Source organism: Oncorhynchus keta, chromosome 28, assembly GCF_023373465.1.
Source record: "Oncorhynchus keta strain PuntledgeMale-10-30-2019 chromosome 28, Oket_V2, whole genome shotgun sequence".
Taxonomy (NCBI): domain Eukaryota; kingdom Metazoa; phylum Chordata; class Actinopteri; order Salmoniformes; family Salmonidae; genus Oncorhynchus; species Oncorhynchus keta.
This window is the reverse complement of record NC_068448.1, coordinates 75039348-75064673: the sequence shown is the minus strand read 5'-3', so window position 1 is coordinate 75064673 and position 25326 is coordinate 75039348. Positions and strand designations below refer to the sequence as shown.

Below are 25326 nucleotides of genomic sequence, written 5' to 3'. Positions count from 1 at the left end.
GGACTGGCCACCCCACATAGCCTGGTTCCTCTCTAGGTTTTTTCCTAGGTTTTGGCCTTTCTAGGGAGTTTTTCCTAGCCACCGTGCTTCTACACCTGCATTGCTTGCTGTTTGGGGTTTTAGGCTGGGTTACTGTACAGCACTTTGAGATATCAGCTGATATACGAGGGGCTATATAAATACATTTGATTTGATTTAAGAAAAAAGGTGAGAGGGCAACGTGCGGGGCACCCTGACCAAACTGCGTTAGCGACATAAACCACCTCATCCCTCCGTTCTATTGGCGAACGTACAATCACAGGAGAGCAAACTGGACGAGCTCCGTTCAAGACTATCCTATTAAAGGGGACCTGAAGAACTGTAATATCCTATGATTCTCGGAGTCGAGGCTGAACAAGGACGTGGATTATATACATCCAGCTGTTTTTTCTATACATCGACAGGACAGAATGGCAGCGTTGGATTAGCTCAAGGGGTGTGGTGTGTCTCTTTGTTAACAGCAGCTGATGTGCAATCTCTAATTTTAAGGAAGTATCAACGTACTGCTTGCCTGGGTTAGAATGCCTCATGATAAGCCGTAGACCATGCTATTTACCAAGAGAGTTTAACTATTATTTTTCATTGCTGTCTATTTACCGTTCCTCGGTGTCCACATCACTAAAGGATCTATAATGGTCCACAAACACCAACACAGTCATGAAGAGGGTACGATAATTTAAATTGATTTCATGTGTGGCAATAGGCCTAGCTAATTATTGAGTTGCGTGTGTGAAGATGTGCTGAGTGTAATTGAAAATGTTGAGACAAGAAGAAGGGGAAGGGTGTGTGGCGAAGATATAGGCGAGTCTCTCCCCAGAATGTCTCATGGTGAATGGGAAGCGAGCTTCAATTACCAGTTGAGAAAAAAAATATTAGCATACCATCCCCATCCTCACACAGAACCAGATACACAGAGGGTCCAGGGTAGACATACCGCCCCATCCTCACACAGAGGGGCCAGGGTAGACATACCACCCCATCCTCACACAGAGGGGCCAGGGTAGACATACCACCCCATCCTCACACAGAGGGGCCAGGGTAGACATACCGCCCCATCCTCACACAGAGGGGCCAGGGTAGACATACCACCCCATCCTCACACAGAGGGGCCAGGGTAGACATACCACCCCATCCTCACACAGAGGGGCCAGGGTAGACATACCACCCCATCCTCACACAGAGGGGCCAGGGTAGACATACCGCCCCATCCTCACACAGAGGGGCCAGGGTAGACATACCGCCCCATCCTCACACAGAGGGGCCAGGGTAGACATACCGCCCCATCCTCACACAGAGGGTCCAGGGTAGACATACCGCCCCATCCTCACACAGAACCAGATACACAGAGGGTCCAGGGTAGACATACCGCCCCATCCTCACACAGAGGGTCCAGGGTAGACATACCGCCCCATCCTCACACAGAGGGTCCAGGGTAGACATACCGCCCCATCCTCACACAGAGGGTCCAGGGTAGACATACCGCCCTAACCTCACACAGAGGGTCCAGGGTAGACATACCGCCCCATCCTCACACAGAGGGGCCAGGGTAGACATACCGCCCCATCCTCACACAGAGGGGCCAGGGTAGACATACCGCCCCATCCTCACACAGAGGGGCCAGGGTAGACATACCGCCCCATCCTCACACAGAGGGGCCAGGGTAGACATACCGCCCCATCCTCACACAGAGGGGCCAGGGTAGACATACCACCCCATCCTCACACAGAGGGTCCAGGGTAGACATACCACCCCATCCTCACACAGAGGGTCCAGGGTAGACATACCACCCCATCCTCACACAGAGGGGCCAGGGTAGACATACCACCCCATCCTCACACAGAGGGGCCAGGGTAGAGATACCACCCCATCCTCACACAGAGGGTCCAGGGTAGACATACCACCCCATCCTCACACAGAGGGTCCAGGGTAGACATACCACCCCATCCTCACACAGAGGGGCCAGGGTAGACATACCACCCCATCCTCACACAGAGGGTCCAGGGTAGACATACCACCCCATCCTCACACAGAGGGTCCAGGGTAGACATACCACCCCATCCTCACACAGAGGGGCCAGGGTAGACATACCACCCCATCCTCACACAGAGGGTCCAGGGTAGACATACCACCCCATCCTCACACAGAGGGTCCAGGGTAGACATACCACCCCATCCTCACACAGAGGGGCCAGGGTAGACATACCACCCCATCCTCACACAGAGGGGCCAGGGTAGACATACCACCCCATCCTCACACAGAGGGGCCAGGGTAGACATACCACCCCATCCTCACACAGAGGGGCCAGGGTAGACATACCGCCCCATCCTCACACAGAGGGGCCAGGGTAGACATACCGCCCCATCCTCACACAGAGGGGCCAGGGTAGACATACCACCCCATCCTCACACAGAGGGGCCAGGGTAGACATACCACCCCATCCTCACACAGAGGGTCCAGGGTAGACATACCACCCCATCCTCACACAGAGGGGCCAGGGTAGACATACCACCCCATCCTCACACAGAGGGGCCAGGGTAGACATACCACCCCATCCTCACACAGAGGGGCCAGGGTAGACATACCACCCCATCCTCACACAGAGGGGCCAGGGTAGACATACCACCCCATCCTCACACAGAGGGGCCAGGGTAGACATACCACCCCATCCTCACACAGAGGGGCCAGGGTAGACATACCACCCCATCCTCACACAGAGGGGCCAGGGTAGACATACCGCCCCATCCTCACACAGAGGGGCCAGGGTAGACATACCACCCCATCCTCACACAGAGGGGCCAGGGTAGACATACCACCCCATCCTCACACAGAGGGTCCAGGGTAGACATACCACCCCATCCTCACACAGAGGGGCCAGGGTAGACATACCACCCCATCCTCACACAGAGGGGCCAGGGTAGACATACCACCCCATCCTCACACAGAGGGGCCAGGGTAGACATACCACCCCATCCTCACACAGAGGGGCCAGGGTAGACATACCACCCCATCCTCACACAGAGGGGCCAGGGTAGACATACCACCCCATCCTCACACAGAGGGGCCAGGGTAGACATACCACCCCATCCTCACACAGAGGGTCCAGGGTAGACATACCGCCCCATCCTCACACAGAGGGGCCAGGGTAGACATACCACCCCATCCTCACACAGAGGGGCCAGGGTAGACATACCGCCCCATCCTCACACAGAGGGTCCAGGGTAGACATACCGCCCCATCCTCACACAGAGGGTCCAGGGTAGACATACCACCCCATCCTCACACAGAGGGGCCAGGGTAGACATACCGCCCCATCCTCACACAGAGGGTCCAGGGTAGACATACCACCCCATCCTCACACAGAGGGGCCAGGGTAGACATACCACCCCATCCTCACACAGAGGGGCCAGGGTAGACATACCGCCCCATCCTCACACAGAGGGTCCAGGGTAGACATACCGCCCCATCCTCACACAGAGGGGCCAGGGTAGACATACCGCCCCATCCTCACACAGAGGGTCCAGGGTAGACATACCACCCCATCCTCACACAGAGGGTCCAGGGTAGACATACCACCCCATCCTCACACAGAGGGGCCAGGGGTAGACATACCACCCCATCCTCACACAGAGGGGCCAGGGTAGACATACCACCCCATCCTCACACAGAGGGGCCAGGGTAGACATACCACCCCATCCTCACACAGAGGGGCCAGGGTAGACATACCACCCCATCCTCACACAGAGGGTCCAGGGTAGACATACCGCCCCATCCTCACACAGAGGGGCCAGGGTAGACATACCACCCCATCCTCACACAGAGGGGCCAGGGTAGACATACCGCCCCATCCTCACACAGAGGGTCCAGGGGTAGACATACCACCCCATCCTCACACAGAGGGTCCAGGGTAGACATACCACCCCATCCTCACACAGAGGGTCCAGGGTAGACATACCACCCCATCCTCACACAGAGGGGCCAGGGTAGACATACCACCCCATCCTCACACAGAGGGGCCAGGGTAGACATACCACCCCATCCTCACACAGAGGGGCCAGGGTAGACATACCACCCCATCCTCACACAGAGGGGCCAGGGTAGACATACCACCCCATCCTCACACAGAGGGGCCAGGGTAGACATACCACCCCATCCTCACACAGAGGGGCCAGGGTAGACATACCACCCCATCCTCACACAGAGGGGCCAGGGTAGACATACCACCCCATCCTCACACAGAGGGTCCAGGGTAGACATACCACCCCATCCTCACACAGAGGGGCCAGGGTAGACATACCACCCCATCCTCACACAGAGGGGCCAGGGTAGACATACCACCCCATCCTCACACAGAGGGGCCAGGGTAGACATACCACCCCATCCTCACACAGAGGGTCCAGGGTAGACATACCACCCCATCCTCACACAGAGGGTCCAGGGTAGACATACCACCCCATCCTCACACAGAGGGGCCAGGGTAGACATACCACCCCATCCTCACACAGAGGGGCCAGGGTAGACATACCACCCCATCCTCACACAGAGGGGCCAGGGTAGACATACCACCCCATCCTCACACAGAGGGGCCCCACCCCATCCTCACACAGAGGGGCCAGGGTAGACATACCACCCCATCCTCACACAGAGGGGCCAGGGTAGACATACCACCCCATCCTCACACAGAGGGGCCAGGGTAGACATACCACCCCATCCTCACACAGAGGGGCCAGGGTAGACATACCACCCCATCCTCACACAGAGGGGCCAGGGTAGACATACCCCATCCCCATCCAGGGGTCATACCACCCCATCCTCACACAGAGGGGCCAGGGTAGACATACCACCCCATCCTCACACAGAGGGGCCAGGGTAGACATACCACCCCATCCTCACACAGAGGGGCCAGGGTAGACATACCACCCCATCCTCACAGAGGGGCCAGGGTAGAGATACCACCCCATCCTCACACAGAGGGTCCAGGGGTAGACATACCACCCCATCCTCACACAGAGGGTCCAGGGTAGACATACCACCCCATCCTCACACAGAGGGTCCAGGGTAGACATACCACCCCATCCTCACACAGAGGGGCCAGGGTAGACATACCACCCCATCCTCACACAGAGGGGCCAGGGTAGACATACCGCCCCATCCTCACACAGAGGGGCCAGGGTAGAGATACCACCCCATCCTCACACAGAGGGTCCAGGGTAGACATACCACCCCATCCTCACACAGAGGGTCCAGGGTAGACATACCACCCCATCCTCACACAGAGGGGCCAGGGTAGACATACCACCCCATCCTCACACAGAGGGGCCAGGGTAGACATACCACCCCATCCTCACACAGAGGGGCCAGGGTAGACATACCACCCCATCCTCACACAGAGGGGCCAGGGTAGACATACATATCCGCCCCATCCTCACCTCACAGAGGGGCCAGGGTAGACATACCACCCCATCCTCACACAGAGGGGCCAGGGTAGACATACCGCCCCATCCTCACACAGAGGGGCCAGGGTAGACATACCACCCCATCCTCACACAGAGGGGCCAGGGTAGACATACCACCCCATCCTCACACAGAGGGGCCAGGGTAGACATACCACCCCATCCTCACACAGAGGGGCCAGGGTAGACATACCACCCCATCCTCACACAGAGGGGCCAGGGTAGACATACCGCCCCATCCTCACACAGAGGGGCCAGGGTAGACATACCGCCCCATCCTCACACAGAGGGGCCAGGGTAGACATACCACCCCATCCTAGACGTGTTGGGAGCAACATAAGCCCTGGGAATAGAACTAATGATGGGGAGCAGGTGGCATATATTGCCAAAATATGTAGTGAAAATAAAAGATGTTAAACGCCCCAATAACACAAAAGCATGTGTCTCCTGCATACAATGTCCATACACCAGTACGTGCACCGAAATACATTGAAGTCCAACTACACACACATTATACCCCCAACAGGACACATAGGCTATCACAGTCCGCCGTGCACCATGGATCCACACCCAGCTGCAGCAGCACACCCAGAGAGGAGTGCCCATATCCAGGCACACGTATCAGGTTAACCACCTCTCCTGGGATACTGGACAAGAGTGTCATGATGCTAATGTTAACGTGGATGGAGCTGGTAGTTGTGTTTTCAACTCCACACAGGTTGTAACCAGAGCTCGCAATTAGGCTAACCATCTAGGGATTTTAATTTAATTTTTTATTTTACCTTTATTTAACCAGGCAAGTCAGTTAAGAACAACTTATTATTTTCAATGACGGCCTGGGAACAGTGGGTTAACTGCCTGTTCAGGGGCAGAACGACAGATTTGTACCTTGTCAGCTCGGGGGTTTGAACTCACAACCTTCCGGTTTCTAGTCCAACGCTCTAACCACTAGGCTAGCATCCAAGGACAAGCCTACCTTTTTATTTGTATTTATTTTAATTTCACCTTTATTTAACCAGGTAGGCTAGTTGAGAACACCTTTATTTAACCAGGTAGGCTAGTTGAGAACACCTTTATTTAACCAGGTAGGCTAGTTGAGAACACCTTTATTTAACCAGGTAGGCTAGTTGAGAACACCTTTATTTAACCAGGTAGGCTAGTTGAGAACACCTTTATTTAACCAGGTAGGCTAGTTGAGAACACCTTTATTTAACCAGGTAGGCTAGTTGAGAACAAGTTCTCATTTACAACTGCGACCTGGTCAAGATAAAGCAAAGCAGTGTGCCACAAACAACAGCACAGAGTTACACATGGAATAAACAAGCGTACAGTCAATAACACAATAGAAAAAAAGAATGTCTATATACAGTATGTGCAAATGGCGTGAGGAGGTAAGGCAATGAAAAGGACATAGTAGCGAAGTAATTACTATTTAGCAAATTAACACGAGTTACAGATGAGCAGATGATGTGCAAGTAGAAATACTGTTGTGCAGAAAAGTAAATAAAAACAATATGGGGATGAGGTAGGTAGATTGGATGGGCTATGTACAGCGATCTCTCTCTCTCTCTATATATATATATATATCTCTAAGTCAGAGCCGTCAGAGTAGTGATGCTAGTCGGGCTGGCAGGTGCGGGCAGCGAACGGTTGAAAAGCATGCATTTTGTTTTACTAGCGTTTAAGAACAGTTGGAGGCCACGGCATTGAAACTCGTCTGGAGGTTCGTTAACACAGTGTCCAAAGAAGGACCAGAAGTATACAGAATGGTGTCGTCTGCGTAGAAGTGGATCAAGGAATCGCCCGCAGCAAGATTGATATATATACAGAGAAAAGAGTCGGCCCGAGAATGGAACCCACCCCCATAGAGACTGCCAAAGGTCCAGACAGCAGGCCCTCCGATTTGACACAATGAACTCTGTCTGAGAAGTAGTTGGTGAACCAGGCGAGTCAGTCATTTGAGAAACCAAGGCTGTTGAGTCTGCCAATAAGAATATGGTGATTGACAGAGTCGAAAACCTTGGCCAGGTCGATGAAGACGGCTGCACAGTACTGTCTTTTATCGATGACCGGTTATGATATCATTTAGTACCTTGAGTGTGGCTGAGGTGCACCCGTAACCAGCTCGGAAACCAGATTGCACAGCTGAGAAAGTACGGTGGGATTCGAAATGGTCAGTGATCTGTTTATTAACTTGGCTTTCGAAGACTTTAGAAAGGCAGCTAAACACAATGGCCCTCCACTTTAGGATGACAAAAAAATGGAAACCAGTCGTTGTGATCTGCCATCTGGGACGCTATCAGCATGCTACTCTGAGGCAACACAGTGTCAACAGATTTAGAGCTAAACCAGGACAGCCCAGGCCAGCCAGGACAGACAGGACAGGACAGCCCAGGCCAGCCAGGCCAGGACAGCCCAGGCCAGCCAGGCCAGGACAGCCCAGGCCAGCCCAGGCCAGGATAGCCCAGGCCAGGATAGCCCAGGCCAAGTTTCATAGAGTGGAACAGATAGTGGAATTCTACTGCCGTTGTACAGGAACTAAATAACCAGCTGTCACCATGCACTCGCGGGTGCTATGACTCCGTGTGAGTCTGTGTGCGCATGTAGTAAACAGGAAAATAAGGAGTGTTTGGCTTCCAAAGTCATCTGCTAGCGACTCGGCGGAAAAATAATTAGCCCAGCAGCCAATTAACTCAAGGAGGCTACAACGTTCTGTCCAATCAGTGTTTATTTATCCAAGGCTTTTTCAGAAGCTCAAAACACTAAATTGATTTACACTGATGGATGGGAGATAAAAAATGGGCTGTTGTTTGGAGTGGACCGGTTGATAACGATAAAAATATGCATCCAGTTTTGATTTTGCATGAAGATTGAGGCTTTCCAACTCGGAGAGAAGATACTTCTGAAGTAGTTTCAACCTGGGATTGAGTCAAAGTTGTGCTTAACGCTCCATATTGTAGCTCAGTAGAACAGAAACAACTATTTTACTGAGCAAATGCTGACGTACAGTTGAGCTGAGAACCTCTCGAACCATCATGTTCATCACAAAAGGTTGAATGATAAGAGGCACACAGACCCGTCACTGTAACACACTGGAAGAGTGCAACACACTGGAAGAGTGCAACACACTGGAAGAGTGCAACACACTGGAAGAGTGCAACACACTGGAAGAGTGCAACACACTGGAAGAGTGCAACACACTGGAAGAGTGCAACACACTGGAAGAGTGTAACACACTGGAAGAGTGCAACACACTGGAAGAGTGCAACACACTGGAAGAGTGCAACACACTGGAAGAGTGCAACACACTGGAAGAGTGCAACACACTGGAAGAGTGCAACACACTGGAAGAGTGCAACACACTGGAAGAGTGTAACACACTGGAAGAGTGCAACACACTGGAAGAGTGCAACACACTGGAAGAGTGTAACACACTGGAAGAGTGTAATACACTGGGCATCATACCACTACCGTTCTTTGGCTTTTACAAATTAAAAAGGACACATTCACAACGCAGCAGCTGACGAAGGAGAGAAGGATAGTGACAGACAAAAACCAGACACCGAGTAACAATCTCATCTTTAAGGCTGCTTGCCCAAACTGAATTAGTCCTAAAGTAACTAACAAGAGGGAGGAATCACTGAGCTAAGGAACACAAGTTAGTCTCGCTACAGCCTCTGCTTTCTAAATCGAACGAGAATCAAACTAAAAAGAGCTCTCTGCTTACTAATTTGCTCATTGTTCGGGGCTTGACTCCTCCAGTGTCCAGTCAGCAGCTAAATGGTCCCTCCAAGCAGGGACGGACAGCCCCATCTCCAGGGACAGACAGCCCCATCTCCAGGGACAGACAGCCCCATCTCCAGGGACAGACAGCCCCATCTCCAGGGACAGACAGCCCCATCTCCAGGGACAGACAGCCCCATCTCCAGGGACAGACAGCCCCATCTCCAGGGACAGACAGCCCCATCTCCAGGGACAGACAGCCCCATCTCCAGGGACAGACAGCCCCATCTCCAGGGACAGACAGCCCCATCTCCAGGGACAGACAGCCCCATCTCCAGGGACAGACAGCCCCATCTCCAGGGACAGACAGCCCCATCTCCAGGGACAGACAGCCCCATCTCCAGGGACAGACAGCCCCATCTCCAGGGACAGACAGCCCCATCTCCAGGGACAGACAGCCCCATCTCCAGGGACAGACAGCCCCATCTCCAGGGACAGAACAATGTTTGCTTTACTCTCACTTAAGTAGAAAACAACACAGAAATGTAACTCTAATGTCAGTGGGGAAACATGACCTTCGCCAACGAACCACTTTCTCCCAGAGGCTCACCTCCACTTCCTGAACATCCTGCTGATCTTAAACATAACATAACCCTTTTAAAATGTCAGACGATATTACATGTCACACTGTTACTGAGAGATGTCAGAGATGTCAGAGATAGCCGTCCAGCCAAATACATAAACTCGTGGTCATAAGTGCTGGCACACTAACTGACTTTTTCCCCACCTCAATTAAGCAAACAAGAGACCTGTCCACATGTTGGTGGTTAAAATACATTTAGTAGAGAACAGTGTGGTTTAGTTTAAAATGTCAAAATCTGCATCAACCCTGTTGAACAAAACATGAAGAAAAAAAAAAACATACCCGAACACTAATTACCACAAGACTAATTACCACAAGACTAATTACCACAAGACTAATTACCACAAGACCAATTACCACAAGACCAATTACCACAAGACCAATTACCACAAGACCAATTACCACAAGACCAATTACCACAAGACTAATTACCACAAGACTAATTACCACAAGACCAATTACCACAAGACTAATTACCACAAGACTAATTACCACAAGACTAATTACCACAAGACTAATTACCACAAGACTAATTACCACAGGACTAATTACCACAGGACTAATTACCACAAGACTAATTACCACAAGACTAATTACCACAAGACTAATTACCACAAGACTAATTACCACAAGACTAATTACCACAAGACTAATTACCACAAGACTAATTACCACAGGACTAATTACCACAAGACTAATTACCACAAGACTAATTACCACAAGACTAATTACCACAAGACTAATTACCACAAGACTAATTACCACAAGACTAATTACCACAAGACTAATTACCACAAGACTAATTACCACAAGACTAATTACCACAAGACTAATTACCACAGGACTAATTACCACAGGACTAATTACTACAAGACTAATTACCACAGGACTAATTACCACAAGACTAATTACCACAAGACTAATTACTACAAGACTAATACCACAAGACTAATTACCACAATACTAATTACCACAAGACTAATTACCACAAGACTAATTACCACAAGACTAATTACCACAGGACTAATTACCACAGGACTAATTACCACAAGACTAATTACCACAAGACTAATTACCACAAGACTAATTACCACAAGACTAATTACCACAAGACTAATTACCACAAGACTAATTACTACAAGACTAATTACCACAAGACTAATTACCACAAGACTAATTACCACAAGACTAATTACCACAGGACTAATTACCACAAGACTAATTACTACAAGACTAATTACCACAAGACTAATTACCACAAGACTAATTTCACACGTCACAGACAAGTCTTTACTGCAGTATGAAATGGGTCAAATTAAACAGCCTCCCATTTGAATGGGTTCGGGTCACTTTCTTTTAGAACAGAATATTCAAGTCGGAGGGATTTGAAAAGTACAGACCATTTGCATCTGGGTCTGAATGACACTCGGGGCTCCATTAGCGAGCGGTGAATATCTCCATGATGATGGAAGGCATTAGCATCACTGAGCTGGGTTTTACTCCCGCTGACGCCCCGCGGAGTCATTAAAACACAGCCTTCCCACATGCTCAGAGTGCAGCTATTACGTTGCATTAATATCATAGAAGGTGGATACCGACCCAGTATTAAAAGGACAGCGGAGTTGACGGTAGGTGCAGTGCTACCACAACATCTGGCTTAGCGTTTTAAAAAACAGCATACAGTGGTATACCTTTCAACCAAAAACAATCTGCAGGCCTGTGATTTCCTCCCTTTTTAGAGGCTAACAAAAGATATCGATGTCCTGTCAAGGTGTCACGTGGCGATCAACCTTCCACTAGCCTCTGGTCCTGAGGGACCAATTAGCCACGTGCGCTAACCCGCCACCGCCTACTTAAAATCAGCACACGTCCCTTCATACTATATATCACCTTTGTAACAACGTTACACGTGTACTGTAAAACATGGAACCGCACAAAGGAGAAGAATGATGGGGCATTATTATATTCTGTTCAGTCAGTCACTGGGTTCATTTTTCATGTTAATTAACGGCTGTCGTATCAGACACACGCTGTGAAAATTAGCTGTCAGTATAAATGTCAAAACAATTACAGGCTACGTTGAAGCAGTAACGCGTTTGTTATGGCCTAGCGGAGAGTGAGTAATTGGCCACAACACTGGGGGAGAGGTGTGTGTGTTGGGGGGGTCAGCCTCATGCACAACCCCCTGTCGAAAATAACTAATTAAAATGGACGAACAAGTGACCTTTTTAGGACCCCCATCGTTGTCCTGAGACAACAGGCTGGTTTGGAGCGTGACTGTCATTACAGAAGATGACATAGCAGTGGATAAGTAGGGAGGAGTAGAGGGAAAAACACATTCGGCTCCTGACCAATTGTATCATCCTATAAGACCGATCCACATGATGGTTGACGAACAACACTACCCCTTACATTCATTCTGTTTCTCAGAGTGATACACTACATTATCAAAAGTATGTGGACACCTGCTCCTCAAACATCTCATTCCAAAATCATGGGCATTAATATGGAGTTGGTCCCCCCAGCATTCTCCACTCTTCTGGGAATGCTTTCCACCCTATTTTGGTGTGGGGACTTGCTTCAATTCAGTCACAAGAGCATTAGTGGTCGGGCACTGATGTTGGGCGATTAGGCCTGGCTCGCAGTCGGCGTTCCAGTTCATCCAAAAGGTGTTGGACGGGGTTCAGCCAGGTCTGACTAATGGAGACAGACATCTGACTAATGGAGACAGACATCTGACTCACTGACTCCAAGCCAAAGGCATATACAACAGCTGTGGGCAAACAGAGCTTCCCTTACATCGTACGCCTCACTGTCAGTCCTTTCTGTAAAGATGGGCTACAATTGAACTTCCTCTTGTTCAGTGGACGAGAGAAACACAATGAGCTGGCCCGGGTAAACTGGGAAAGAGGAGTCAGTTGGCGGCGAGAGAGAAGGGGTGCACATTGTTGGCATGGTGATGACCTCTGTCATCCTCCCACTCAGGGTGAAAGCGAGAGAGAGAGAGGGAGAGAGAGCACACTGATATCTCTCTAAAGGAAAGAGGGTCAACCATTTTCAGCCTCTTTATAGACAGTGCTGAGAACAGCCCCCATCTCGGGTGCCGTTACCACACAAAGACAGCACAGGTGTAAAGGTAACAAAAACATACAAGATCAGAGGTCAATTACCCCAGATAACCTCTTCAACACACGCAATATATATTGAGATACCATAGCGATGGGTTTAAATGGCTCTTTTTGCCATCTGGTCAACCTACAGCAACAACTGGATAATCCAGCCTTAAATTGCCTTGGCAGAGCATATTGGGTCCACTCAGCAGATACCTTGGCAGAGCATATTGGGTCCACTCAGCAGATACCTTGGCTGAGCATATTGGGTCCACTCAGCAGATACCTTGGCAGAGCATATTGGGTCCACTCAGCAGATACCTTGGCAGAGCATATTGGGTCCACTCAGCAGATACCTTGGCAGAGCATATTGGGTCCACTCAGCAGATACCTTGGCAGAGCATATTGGGTCCACTCAGCAGATACCTTGGCTGAGCATATTGGGTCCACTCAGCAGATACCTTGGCAGAGCATATTGGGTCCACTCAGCAGATACCTTGGCAGAGCATATTGGGTCCACTCAGCAGATACCTTGGCAGAGCATATTGGGTCCACTCAGCAGATACCTTGGCAGAGCATATTGGGTCCACTCAGCAGTCCATATTGGGTCCACTCAGCAGATACCTTGGCAGAGCATATTGGGTCCACTCAGCAGATACCTTGGCAGAGCATATTGGGTCCACTCAGCAGATACCTTGGCAGAGCATATTGGGTCCACTCAACAGATACCTTGGCAGAGCATATTGGGTCCACTCAGCAGATACCTTGGCAGAGCATATTGGGTCCACTCAACAGATACCTTGGCAGAGCATATTGGGTCCACTCAGCAGATACCTTGGCAGAGCATATTGGGTCCACTCAGCAGATACCTTGGCAGAGCATATTGGGTCCACTCAGCAGATACCTTGGCAGAGCATATTGGATCCACTCAGCAGATAGTGGAGTGTTTGTGTGAAAGAAAGCGTGGCTGACAGGAATGCCACAATGAATAATTTGTGTGATTCCTGCCTCAAGACGTTAGATAAACACGATGAAATATGCACAGCATGTTAAGAAGACGATTATTTACATGAGCAAACAGATGGTATGAGTGTTATAGCCATTTCTCAGCACACAGGGTTCAACAGAGACCTTTACCATGCCGGTGTGCCAAAGGTCAGAGCAGAGAGAGGCATTTACCGTGCCGGTGTGCCAAGGTCACAGAGCAGAGGGCCATAGCAACCACCACACACTCCAACAAAACCTGACCATCTCTCTGCTCGGGTTCTCTATTCGAGGGAATGGCCTACTTCTTAAGCATCACTCATTTACTTCCTGTCCAAATTCTGCCATCCAACTACAATGCAGACCAACCCAGAATACTGTAAGAAAAAAACATTTTCATTTACATTCTGCCACAGCCATCATTCTCCTAGAATGCCTAGAATGCCTATGGCGTACAATTCATTCTGACCTAGAGCTATGCAGACAAAAACTCTGCAGACCATTCAGCGTACCCTCTGAATGACACAGTGACTTGCTGTGTACAGTATATTAGAGGACGGAGCGTAGGACTGCTTAATTCCTGAGCCCTTCATGGAGTAGGGCCCTCGTGCCTGCCATGTGCTGGTAGTACGGAGGATTGGAGATTTAAAAAATAGACATTGTAAAGTGAAGCGGCATCAACGGCTATGATGAATGTGGGAAATGTCAAGAGGCAGTGCATATTGTCCCTGAATACCATGAATAGAAAATGCCAATGCCATGATTATCATTGGGGCGGCAGGGTAGCCTAGTGGTTAGAGCGTTGGACTAGTAACCGTAAGGTTGCAAGTTCGAATCCCCGAGCTGACAAGGTACAAATCTGTCGTTCTGCCCCTGAACAGGCAGTTAACCCACTGTTCCTAGGCAGTCATTGAAAATAAGAATTTGTTCTTCACTGACTTGCCTAGGAAAATAAAGGTCAAATTAAAAAAGGTTCATTTTTATTCAAGGTTTAGTTTATCGTCATGGTGTACAACATTGTCAGATAAAGAGCTACATTTTCAGTGCAGTCCATGCCTAAATAAAGAAAGCTAATATTTAATTAAACTGAAGTGATAGATGTCCACAATGTCAGGAAATGAAAATCAGTATGCAAAAATTATCTTGGGAGTCTTTGTTCCTGTGAAGTCATTTTTCTTTGAGGTTGAAAACACGTCTGACTTCACCAGGAGACATGTGTTTAAATTGTTGCTGGGAAGAAAACGAGAGATTAGAAGCAAGATAAAGGGGTATGCAACTACACATCACTCAGGAGGGAAGTTTTGGGGTATGGCACTGAGGCATTGTTCTTAACTAAGCCTTTGGATGCTGCACCCTCAATAGGCTCTTATCGACAGCCGCCCATAGTGTCTGTGGCCATCATTAGCATCTCCATAGCAGGGAACTTCCTTTTTCCCCTGTTGCTCATTGCTGCTAGCAAGACACCCTGCAAAGGTGCACTTGAATATTCTCAAATACTGGAGCGTGAACACACACACACACACACACACACACACACACACACACACACACACACACACACACACACACACACACACACACACACACACACAAAGTGAGAAATGTCCTGCGGCTACATGGGATACAAATGTCCTTACCGTTTTACAGTACAAGTCTCTTCTTTCAAACCCCTGTTAGCATTAAAACACAATAGCTGCATTATTAATAGCATGTTTTGAACTGATCATCTGGGTTCCTGTTACTGTCAGCCCAAACCTTATGTTAAGAGACCCTTTCCTAACGCAGATGAATGATGGGGACCTTTGGGTAGTAGTGAAATCTGCTGTCCCCTCACGGGACTGCCTCAATGTGGGCCTACCTCCCGTCTCTCGTCCCCATCGTCCAATTATGAAACACGAGTGTGGCTGCTCCCTTACAAACTCACATAAAGGATATTTGAGAAGTCCCCCCCGGCAATGACGATAGGTAGGAAACCTAACACTGCACTAGCTTAGGTTTGTGGCAACCAGCAATAAATCTTTTTCAATAGGTTCTGTGTCAATAGCTTGTCACAATAGGTTCTGTGTCAATAGCTTGTCACAATAGGTTCTGTGTCAATAGCTTGTCACAATAGGTTCTGTGTCTATGAGTGTATGCAGAGAAATACTGTAATCCCTGGTTTCTTACTGACTGGTACAGTAGCTGCAAGTCTGTACTTTGTGTAGACAAGACTAGCCCCGTTTAAAAACTCACCTGGAAGGAGTGGTTTAGGGAAAACGCCTACACTTCCCTTCTGCTTAAAAGGAACATCACGTCCCCACAAACAGTCATTCATTATTGGGCAACAATAAGGCGATCCTGTAGAAAATCCCTGGATGGATATTTGGATCAGTGCCACAAGTACAGACGGTTAGCGCAGCGTATCTCAACATGAACAGCAGCAGGAAAATAAGGCTTCGTGCATGGCCAAATGTAGCCGATCTAATATAATAATAATAATAATATATGCCATTTAGCAGACGCTTTTATCCAAAGCGACTTACAGTCATGTGTGCATACATTCTACATATGGGTGGTCCCGGGGATCGAACCCACTACCCTGGCGTTACAAGCGCCATGCTCTACCAACTGAGCTACAGAAGGATCTGGCACTGTCAAAACAAACTTTAACAAGTGGGGCCACAGAACAGCAAAAGAACGGACCCTCATTTCATAGACATGGACGTGTTTCCATGAGTAAACTTCCCCCTAACTTGAGCAATGCTCACTTTTCAGTACTGGGAGAAGGTAGGCTGGTAGAGCTCCTGTTCTGAGATTCAGTTTTTCCAACATAGACAACTTCACAGGAGCGCAAGAGTAGGCCTTTTTTTCTCCCACTCCAGCTTCTATTAGCACACAACAAATTCTCCAGTGTTACATGTTTCCCAGAATGCCTTGCCTTTCTGGCGAATTGTGGAGTTACCACCCATGACTGTATTTGTTAGTGATAAGAGACATGGTTTTTGCAGTCTTTTTTTGTCCTATGGCCTTCACACCAAGTGAGATCCTAAGTGCATATATTATCAGTAAACATTGAATTATTCAACATGTTACAAGCATTTAAAAAAAAAAAGGCTTTATTTTGAGGGCTTAGGTTTGCCCTAATACAGTGGCCTGAAACACGTGGTTTTTAGGAACGCAGGTCACATTATGCTGCCTTCCAAAGTGAAATTCCTAATGGAATCCAGCTAGTTGGGATATCCAACATATGGCATTTTTATTCACCAATAACCTGAATTCAGAATGACTGCCGGGTTGGGAAGTCTAAGATAGGAGACTACCTAAACTGGAACAACAATTTCAGTAATGGGTGGAATAAAACAGATTGGATTAGTTTAGAAAAATGTATGTTATATTTGAGTAGCATGAGATTAATTAATCCATATGTATAAAAACAAAAACATTTTGAAAAAATCTACCTGCAATAGAGCATTTTTGGGAAATATGATAATAATGGGTGTGGTTTTGGTTAAACACTGGTTATTAAACACCAACACTTAGGTTATTTTTACACCAGCAAGTGTTAATGCAACACCTGAATCAACACTAGAAATGTTAGGTAACACTGGCCAATCTGCTGTGCATGTAAATGGTTGTCCTGGAGGAGTAAACATGAAGGGCCACCTGTAAACTCCCAACAAAAGAAACAAGCTTTGCCATTCAAGGAAATAAGGGAATGACACTGTCATTCTGTCTCCTATACGCCTGGCTAACCAGAAAACTGTGAACACAACAACAGCCTGAGTCTCAACAGGGACCTTAGAACAGAGGGATGGAAGACTAGTAGATCATCTAGACCAACATGTTCTGCCTGCCCTGAAGCTTAATCACACCAGATTTACATTCTGGTCATCATCATTCTCTAAGAGATCATGGATGGCTGCTCTAGATACAGTAAGAGATAACCAAGCTCCCTCACTAGTCTATAACCAAGCTCCCTAGACAGACCACATTCAGACTAGTCCATAACCAAGCTCCCTAGACAGACCACCTTCAGACTAGTCCATAACCAAGCTGCTCCAAGCTAGACAGACCACCTTCAGAAGTAGTTTATGTGTGGGGGCTAGGGTCAGTTTGTTATATCTGGAGTACTTCTCCTGTCCTATTCGGTGTCCTGTGTGAATCTAAGTGTGCGTTCTCTAATTCTCTCCTTCTCTCTTTCTTTCTCTCTCTCGGAGGACCTGAGCCCTAGGACCATGTCCCAGGACTACCCTGACATGAGGACTCCTTGCTGTCCCCAGTCCACCTGGCCATGCTCCTGCTCAGTTTCAGACCTCCCTGCCCCAGGACCTCTGACTGTGCAGACTGTTCTGCCTTATTATTATTCGACCATCTGGTCATTTAACCATCTTGGTCATGTTCTGTTATAATCTCTACCCGCTCCACCCACATAGACAGACCACCTTCAGACTAGTCTATAACCAAGCTCCTAGACAGACCACCTTCACTAGCTCTATAACCAAGCTCCCTAGACAGACCACCTTCAGACTAGTCCATAACCAAGCTCCCTAGACAGACCACCTTCAGACTAGTCTATAACCAAGCTCCCTAGACAGACCACCTTCAGACTAGTCTATAACCAAGCTCCCTAGACAGACCACCTTCAGACTAGTCTATAACCAAGCTCCCTAGACAGACCACCTTCAGACTAGTCTATAACCAAGCTCCCTAGACAGACCACCTTCAGACTAGTCTATAACCAAGCTCCCTAGACAGACCACCTTCAGACTAGTCTATAACCAAGCTCCTATAACCAAGCTCCCTAGACAGACCACCTTCAGACTAGTCTATAACCAAGCTCCCTAGACAGACCACCTTCAGACTAGTCTATAACCAAGCTCCCTAGACAGACCACCTTCAGACTAGTCTATAACCAAGCTCCCTAGACAGACCACCTTCAGACTAGTCTATAACCAAGCTCCCTAGACAGACCACCTTCAGACTAGTCTATAACCAAGCTCCCTCGACAGACCACCTTCAGACTAGTCTATAACATCCCTAACAGACCACCTTCAGCTCCCCACCTTCAGACTAGACAGACCACCTTCAGACTAGTCTATAACCAAGCTCCCTAGACAGACCACCTTCAGACTAGTCTATAACCAAGCTCCCTAGACAGACCACCTTCAGACTAGTCTATAACCAAGCTCCCTAGACAGACCACCTTCAGACTAGTCTATAACCAAGCTCCCTCGACAGACCACCTTCAGACTAGTCTATAACCAAGCTCCCTCGACAGACCACCAGACTAGTCTATAACCAAGCTCCCTCGACAGACCACCTTCAGACTAGGAAAGCTTTCGGCATAGAAAGGACAGTGGCACACACAAAGTGTCACAGAGGTTAGCCAGTTGCAGCTAGTGTAACTTACACGCACGTGAAGCAACTGCAGGGGCATGATGATATCCAATCCAGGCAGAGTTGGGTAGGTACCAGGTGTATCAGAAGTCTAGCGTGTGTGTGTCAGTGTTCAAGCAAAGGGAGGCCTACTTGCCCCTTTTCAACGTCACATGATTAGTACCGCTGCACCCCTGTAGGTCCTCCTGGGCTTCTTCTATATTTAGCAGCATCCTACAGTCAGCGGGGATCAGGAAGTGTCTGTCGGTTCAGCTTCAGAGGACGCTGACCTGTTACCTGATGGCCCGGCCACTGGTGCCAGGGCCAGGCTGAGGACCGCAGGAATGCTTACGCGATGCTGTAAAGCTTAGTTGCATCATAGATCCAGCACTGAGCCAGAGAGGAGAGGCTGTAGGGTGAGTCTCAATAGACGAAATAGACTGTAGGGTGCATCTCATTAGTCTAAAGTGGCTTCTTCTCCTCGTCTCCTCTCCTTTGCATGCAGTGATATGAAAAGTGTGAATAGGTTTACAGGAAAATGAAATGTGGAAAGACTAGGTTTTTAACCTCCCTCTCAGGTCCAACTAATTCACCTCACCGATCACATCTCCACTAGGTTTCTGTTCCCCTGAATTAACTTCATAGTGGGTGTGAGCAGCCTATAAAAACAGACACTGATTGACATGCCATAGTTAGAAGAGACTGACAGACCGATAGAACTGACAAATGTCTGTAGTCTATAATTATTGTACAACGTTCACACACTGTGGTTTAACTACTTGGCTTTGTGTTCTGGCTGTTCATTGTTCTCCCAGAATGACATGTGTGAACCTCTTTCAGAGTCTCTGATTGTATGAATGTAGTAGGCCAGACGCTAGGAGGAATCTGCTCTTTTTCCTCTCGTGCCTCCTATTGCCTCGCTCAAACATCACAGAAGCAAAATGGGATGTTATTTGGGCGGAGTGGATCAGAAACGCTAAATGTATTCGGGTAAAAAAAAAAAAAAAAATGGAATGAGCAAAAGGAGCTACTAATCCTCAACAGCCTGAAAACGCACTTTCATATGGTCGTCGGCCAAGAAATGCTAGTCGCTCGCACGAGTCCTTCTTTAAAAACGTAGACTGGGAGACAAGATACTAATTGCAACAGGCACACTTGCTTGCCAAAGAGCCAATTCCCTGAGAAATGTATCAGACTCTCTGCGTCAACAGAATGCTATAGTAGGAAGGAGGAGGGTGAAAAACCCAACAATAAAAATCACTATTGAAGAAGCGATGTGGCCTGGCTGGATATACCAGTTGGCTGTAATGGGACTTAGATTGTCACACTGAAAGGTAAAACCGCATAACAATAGCAGTTGCTAGGGGGAAAAACACTGGGCTCATGCTAATGTTTTAGCCTGGTTTACTTGGTTTGGTTCAATGCCCAAAGTCAGGACCTCTGGTTTGGGTTGGACTGTGTTGGCAAATGCCTTCCAAGTGCACATTCCCAAAGGGGAAATAGTTTTGTATTCCACTGCCAACTATTCCAAGCCAGCACTTTCCTGAGCCATAATGGGCCGCTGTCACAGTACCAGTATCTTGACCCTCGCCCTCCTCACGTCAGAGAGTGAGAGAGCGAGCTAAAAAAAGAATGCTTCTGACACACAACGGAGAGGCGGGGCTACAGCGTTCCAGGTTGACATCCTAAACTATGTAGTCAGCTCCAACATTTCCATACAGGCCTGCATCCCAACTCAAGACACGACAATGTAAAATAATGATAAATAATAATAATAATAATAATAAAGTGTCTGTACCTGTTCAGATGGAGAGATAACGCGTGAGGACAGTCACCACGGATATAAATGGAACAAATTCCTAGGAGTTGTGCGCGCACACATTCCGATTCAGTCACATTAGTCCAGTCATGAAATAAACGGAGGCTTTCCTTTCTCGTCTGATAACACCATCACTACATTAACCAAAACAAAGCAGGAACGGGGAAATGAACAGGGGGCTCTTCTAAAGACAACTGTGTAAGATTAGAAGCTAGAGGACATGTTGACTCTGAGGGAACGGTCACTGTTGGGGACATTACACTGTACGTCAGGCCAGAGTAAAATTCAAGTTATGACAGAGATCGTCACCATGCATACCGACACTCCTGTAACAAAATCATGCACTATGAATTTACTCAAAGTTACAGTGATGACGCATTGACCTCTCAGCTCCGTAGCTTCCGTGCTGTGGTTATTCTTGTCAAACAGGGTCTGGTATGACATTAGGTTAATGAACTTCCACGACCTCATCCAGCTCTACCACTGCGGTGTCCTTGAGGCTGATGTTATCTGGTGTTGCTGTCAGCTGCTGCCGCTGATTGGGCAACAGTACAAAGAAAGATCAATTAAAAAGTCAAAATGTAAAAATCGGCACTCATCAATGATAACCAAATATATTGGTCTGGGCCCTTTCCCAAGCCTTCCCGGTTAGGAAGAGTTGACATCCCATTACCATTTGGGGCGGCAGGGTAGCCTAGTGGTTAGAGCGTTGGACTAGTAACCGAAGGTTGCAAGTTCAAATCCCGAGCTGACAAGGTACAAATCTGTCGTTCTGCCCCTGAACAGGCAGTTAACCCACTGTTCCTAGGCCCTCATTGAAAATAAGAATTTGTTCTTAACTGACTTGTCTGGTTAAATAAAGGTTAAAATAAATAATAATAATAATAATACAAATTTAGCAAACACTCTTATCCAGAGATTTACAGTGGAAAGAAAGATCAATTAAAAGTGTCAGGAACACACACACTGGCCCACCTGTGCAGTAAACCTGTCAGAAGTACAATAACAACATAGTAGTAGCAGTGAGAGTACCCTGTTGAACTCCTCTAAGGCCATGACTTCCCATCTGCTGAGTCTGACCCATATGCTAACTATACTCAGTCTCTGCTGATGTAACAAGGCCACAGCTCTCAGAGAGTAAGGCTACTTATTACGAGGGTGTCATCTTCTGTAACGTTGCCATAGTGACGCATCTTTCCCCTCTCTGCTGGGTCAGCCAGCTCGGGGGGGGGGTCCTCCTTGAGACTCCCTGTGCCAGGTCCCGTGTCAGGATATGAACCATGACTCAGGGTTATTTCCTATGTGATCATCGCCACTGGACATATGCGTGTGTGTCAGTCCGTCCGTCTGACGTATCCATTATCACATGGTCTAGAGAGGTCGATAGTCAGACGGGGATCAGTGTCAGAATGATGTAACAATTCAATTTTCAAAACTGTTAACTGGTTCATGTTGTGGGGGATGGTCTCGATGAGCTACTAATCTTCCCATCCCTCTATTCTACTTCCCTGTTGAGACTCGGGCTGTGTTGTGTGTTCCCAAGGCAGCAGCCAATGACAATCCTTCATAAAAATACATTTGGATCCAGGGGTGTAATGGCTACTGGACAGTGTGGTGTAGCCCACCCAACCCTTCAATGTAGGCCAACATGAGACCCTGACTATCTGGCTTAGTGATGGAGAAACCCTTCTGTATGAAAGGGGTGGATTACACAGAAGTAGCAGCTGTGCGTTTTCATTTTCATTCAGATTGCAGCTGATTTTTTTTTTTTTACAGCATTAGAGAATCAATAGAGAATACTTAAATCACAGTCAGTTTATAACAACATTGAAATGCATTATTCTCAATGAACAGGGGTGTAAGCTATTAGTGTAAGCTATTAGTAGTAGTAGTAGGCTATTTGCAAAGAAGAGTTGTCCTGTTTGATGTGAACATAGACAGGTGTGGCATTCTTTCCCAATCAACTGCAATATATATATTTTGTTTTACACCACACTGCCCCCCTCCCAAATACAAAATATTGCAGTTGATTGGGAAAGAATGCCACACCTGTCTATGTTCACATCAAACAGGCCAACTCTTCTACGCAAATGGTCTACCTTACTACACCCCTGTTCATTGAGAATAATACATTTACATTTTGTAACAAACTGTGATTTAAGTATTATCTATTGATTTCCCCAAGGCAATATCGCGCATGTCACATCATCCCATTTCTTCACCACGACTCACCTAATGTTTTGACAGCAATCTGCCGCGTTAAAGGTGGAGGTAGGTTGATACACACCAAATCCACATCCTGATGCAGCAAAACGTCGTCGATTCTATTGGTATAAAACGGTACGTTCATTTCTTTGGCCAGCTCCTCGGCTTCCTCCTGAGTCCGTCCCCATAGAGCCTTGACCGCGAATCCTTCGTTCTTCAAAAGCGGGATAATCACCCGCGTGGTCAAACTGGTGCCAAACACGCCGACCCCGGGAAGCATGACTCGAGTCCTGGTATTCACAACCAGCTTCACAGCATACCGACCCGGCAGACGCGGGGAGAAACGCGATTGTTAACATCAGGTTGGTGATCCACCTGCGCAAATAGACCGGGCACCTCGCATTTTAGCATCTGTTCTACTCCATTTGTCATAGATATTTTCCTATACACGGTTATTCCAACTATAACACGATAAGCCGTGTGTTATATCTACATATCAAAATTAAAATGCACCGTTCTTTATCATCTGCGATCGCGCACCGCACTCACCGTTGGACAAGGCATCTTTCCTGTAACGCCCTCGTTACAGATAACGAAACCACGAATGAGTCAAAATGTCCTCTTTGCAGTGTTCTACTAGGGTTGTGAAAATGCATACCAATCGCATTCAATAAGCCTGCGGGATTCCTGTATTTAAACGCATGCAACGCCGATGATCCAGCGGTATTATACCGATTGTTATTGATGTTGCAACCCAGTTATCCACCGACTGTTCTCGATACGTCAGCCTCCCAGCATGATCCCCTCCCCGTTTTAACCCTCTCGTTCCTGGCATGAATGTAACGCTCACCATAGTGCAGCCCTTACAAAACTAGGGGTCGCGACCCCATGTGGGGACGCCTGATATGAAAATGGGGTCGAGGGAGAATTTTCAAAATCCTGGTAATTTATTTTGAAATAAAAATAAATTATATCGTATTTCTCTCAATCATTGTAATATGCTTAACCTTAAATCTGAATAAAAATTATTCAAATCTAAAAGTTACATTTCAACCAGAGAGCGTACTTAGATCAAGGGAAAAGCCGCACTTGAATCATTCCCACCGTGAATGGCTAAGCCCGCTGCGCTCTGAAATCACTCTATTGCAGAGATTTTAATATTACCGGCCTCAATTGATATCATGAAACTAATGTGTGGGGTGGCAGAGACACAACAACTCGCATCAATACCGTTGTCAGATAACTCTGTGAAACAAAAAATGTATGCTATAGCTAGCAATCAAGAGGAAACTGACTGAACGACTCAAACTCCCCACCGAATGCTCACCAAATGGACGTTAGCTGTGAGGGCCGAGATGCATCGACTTTTGTTCGCTACATGTTGTGGTATGCTATTCAAGAGGACATATTGTTCTGTCTCGCGATTCCCGAGCATGAAACGGCACAGGGGATGTTCAGTGTGCTGCGTGGCTATATTGACGAAAAACAGATTCCATGGTATCAAAAGGTGGGCTTTGGCACAGATAGGGCTCCACCCATCTATTGCAGGACGGCGCGCAGGCCTCTACACTCTAGTTATGAATGTGTCTCCCTCTGCCATACAGACCTATTGTTTGATACACCCACTGAGCTAGAATGGATACACAGAGAGCAAAGGGCCAGCGCAGAACTCTGGTATAGATATATATATACTATGCCTATGTAGCAGACGTATTTGGGAAACTGAACTAAACGCATGCAATACAAATACAAACAAAATCTACAGATGAGTAACCGAATGATCTTTGCCCCCAGATAGATGAACACGTCATAAGTCATTAAATACATGTTTATTATTAAAATGGCATGAAATTAGCTTTAAAACGGCAAAAACAAAATCAGCCTCATGGCAAAATGTGTAGCGTATCGGGAATTTAGGTCAGATACTTTATTTGCCCATTTCGGGGAATTTTACCAGGGAAAATATTTGTTGTATAAATTGTTTAAATATTTGAAATA

At 47.6% G+C, this 25326-nt stretch overlaps 1 protein-coding gene and 1 long non-coding RNA gene across 6 annotated transcripts in view; both read right to left on the bottom strand.

The window, feature by feature from the left end:
* LOC118361797 (glucose-fructose oxidoreductase domain-containing protein 1-like) overlaps positions 1–25326 on the bottom strand; it is a 45166-nt gene that overhangs the window by 13409 nt on the left and 6431 nt on the right. The window contains exons 1-2 of one of the 5 annotated variants that reach the window (XM_035742033.2): positions 23878–24189; positions 23356–23703 (exon numbers count right to left, since the gene is read on the bottom strand). The exons of 1 other annotated variant lie outside the window; for it this stretch is intronic. In XM_035742033.2, the coding sequence (XP_035597926.1) occupies positions 23356–23608 (253 nt within the window). In that variant the 5' untranslated portion in view covers positions 23609–23703; positions 23878–24189. Of the gene's footprint in view, positions 1–23355; positions 24200–24655; positions 24797–25326 lie in introns of those variants that run through there. 3 more of the 5 variants (XM_052483941.1, XM_035742034.2, XM_035742032.2) reach the window with 3 other exon arrangements.
* LOC127912904 (uncharacterized) lies at positions 18470–19461 on the bottom strand. The gene is made up of 3 exons (XR_008083981.1): positions 19012–19461; positions 18743–18902; positions 18470–18688 (listed from the first exon to the last, which is right to left on the bottom strand). It is a non-coding gene; the product is annotated as an uncharacterized LOC127912904 (long non-coding RNA).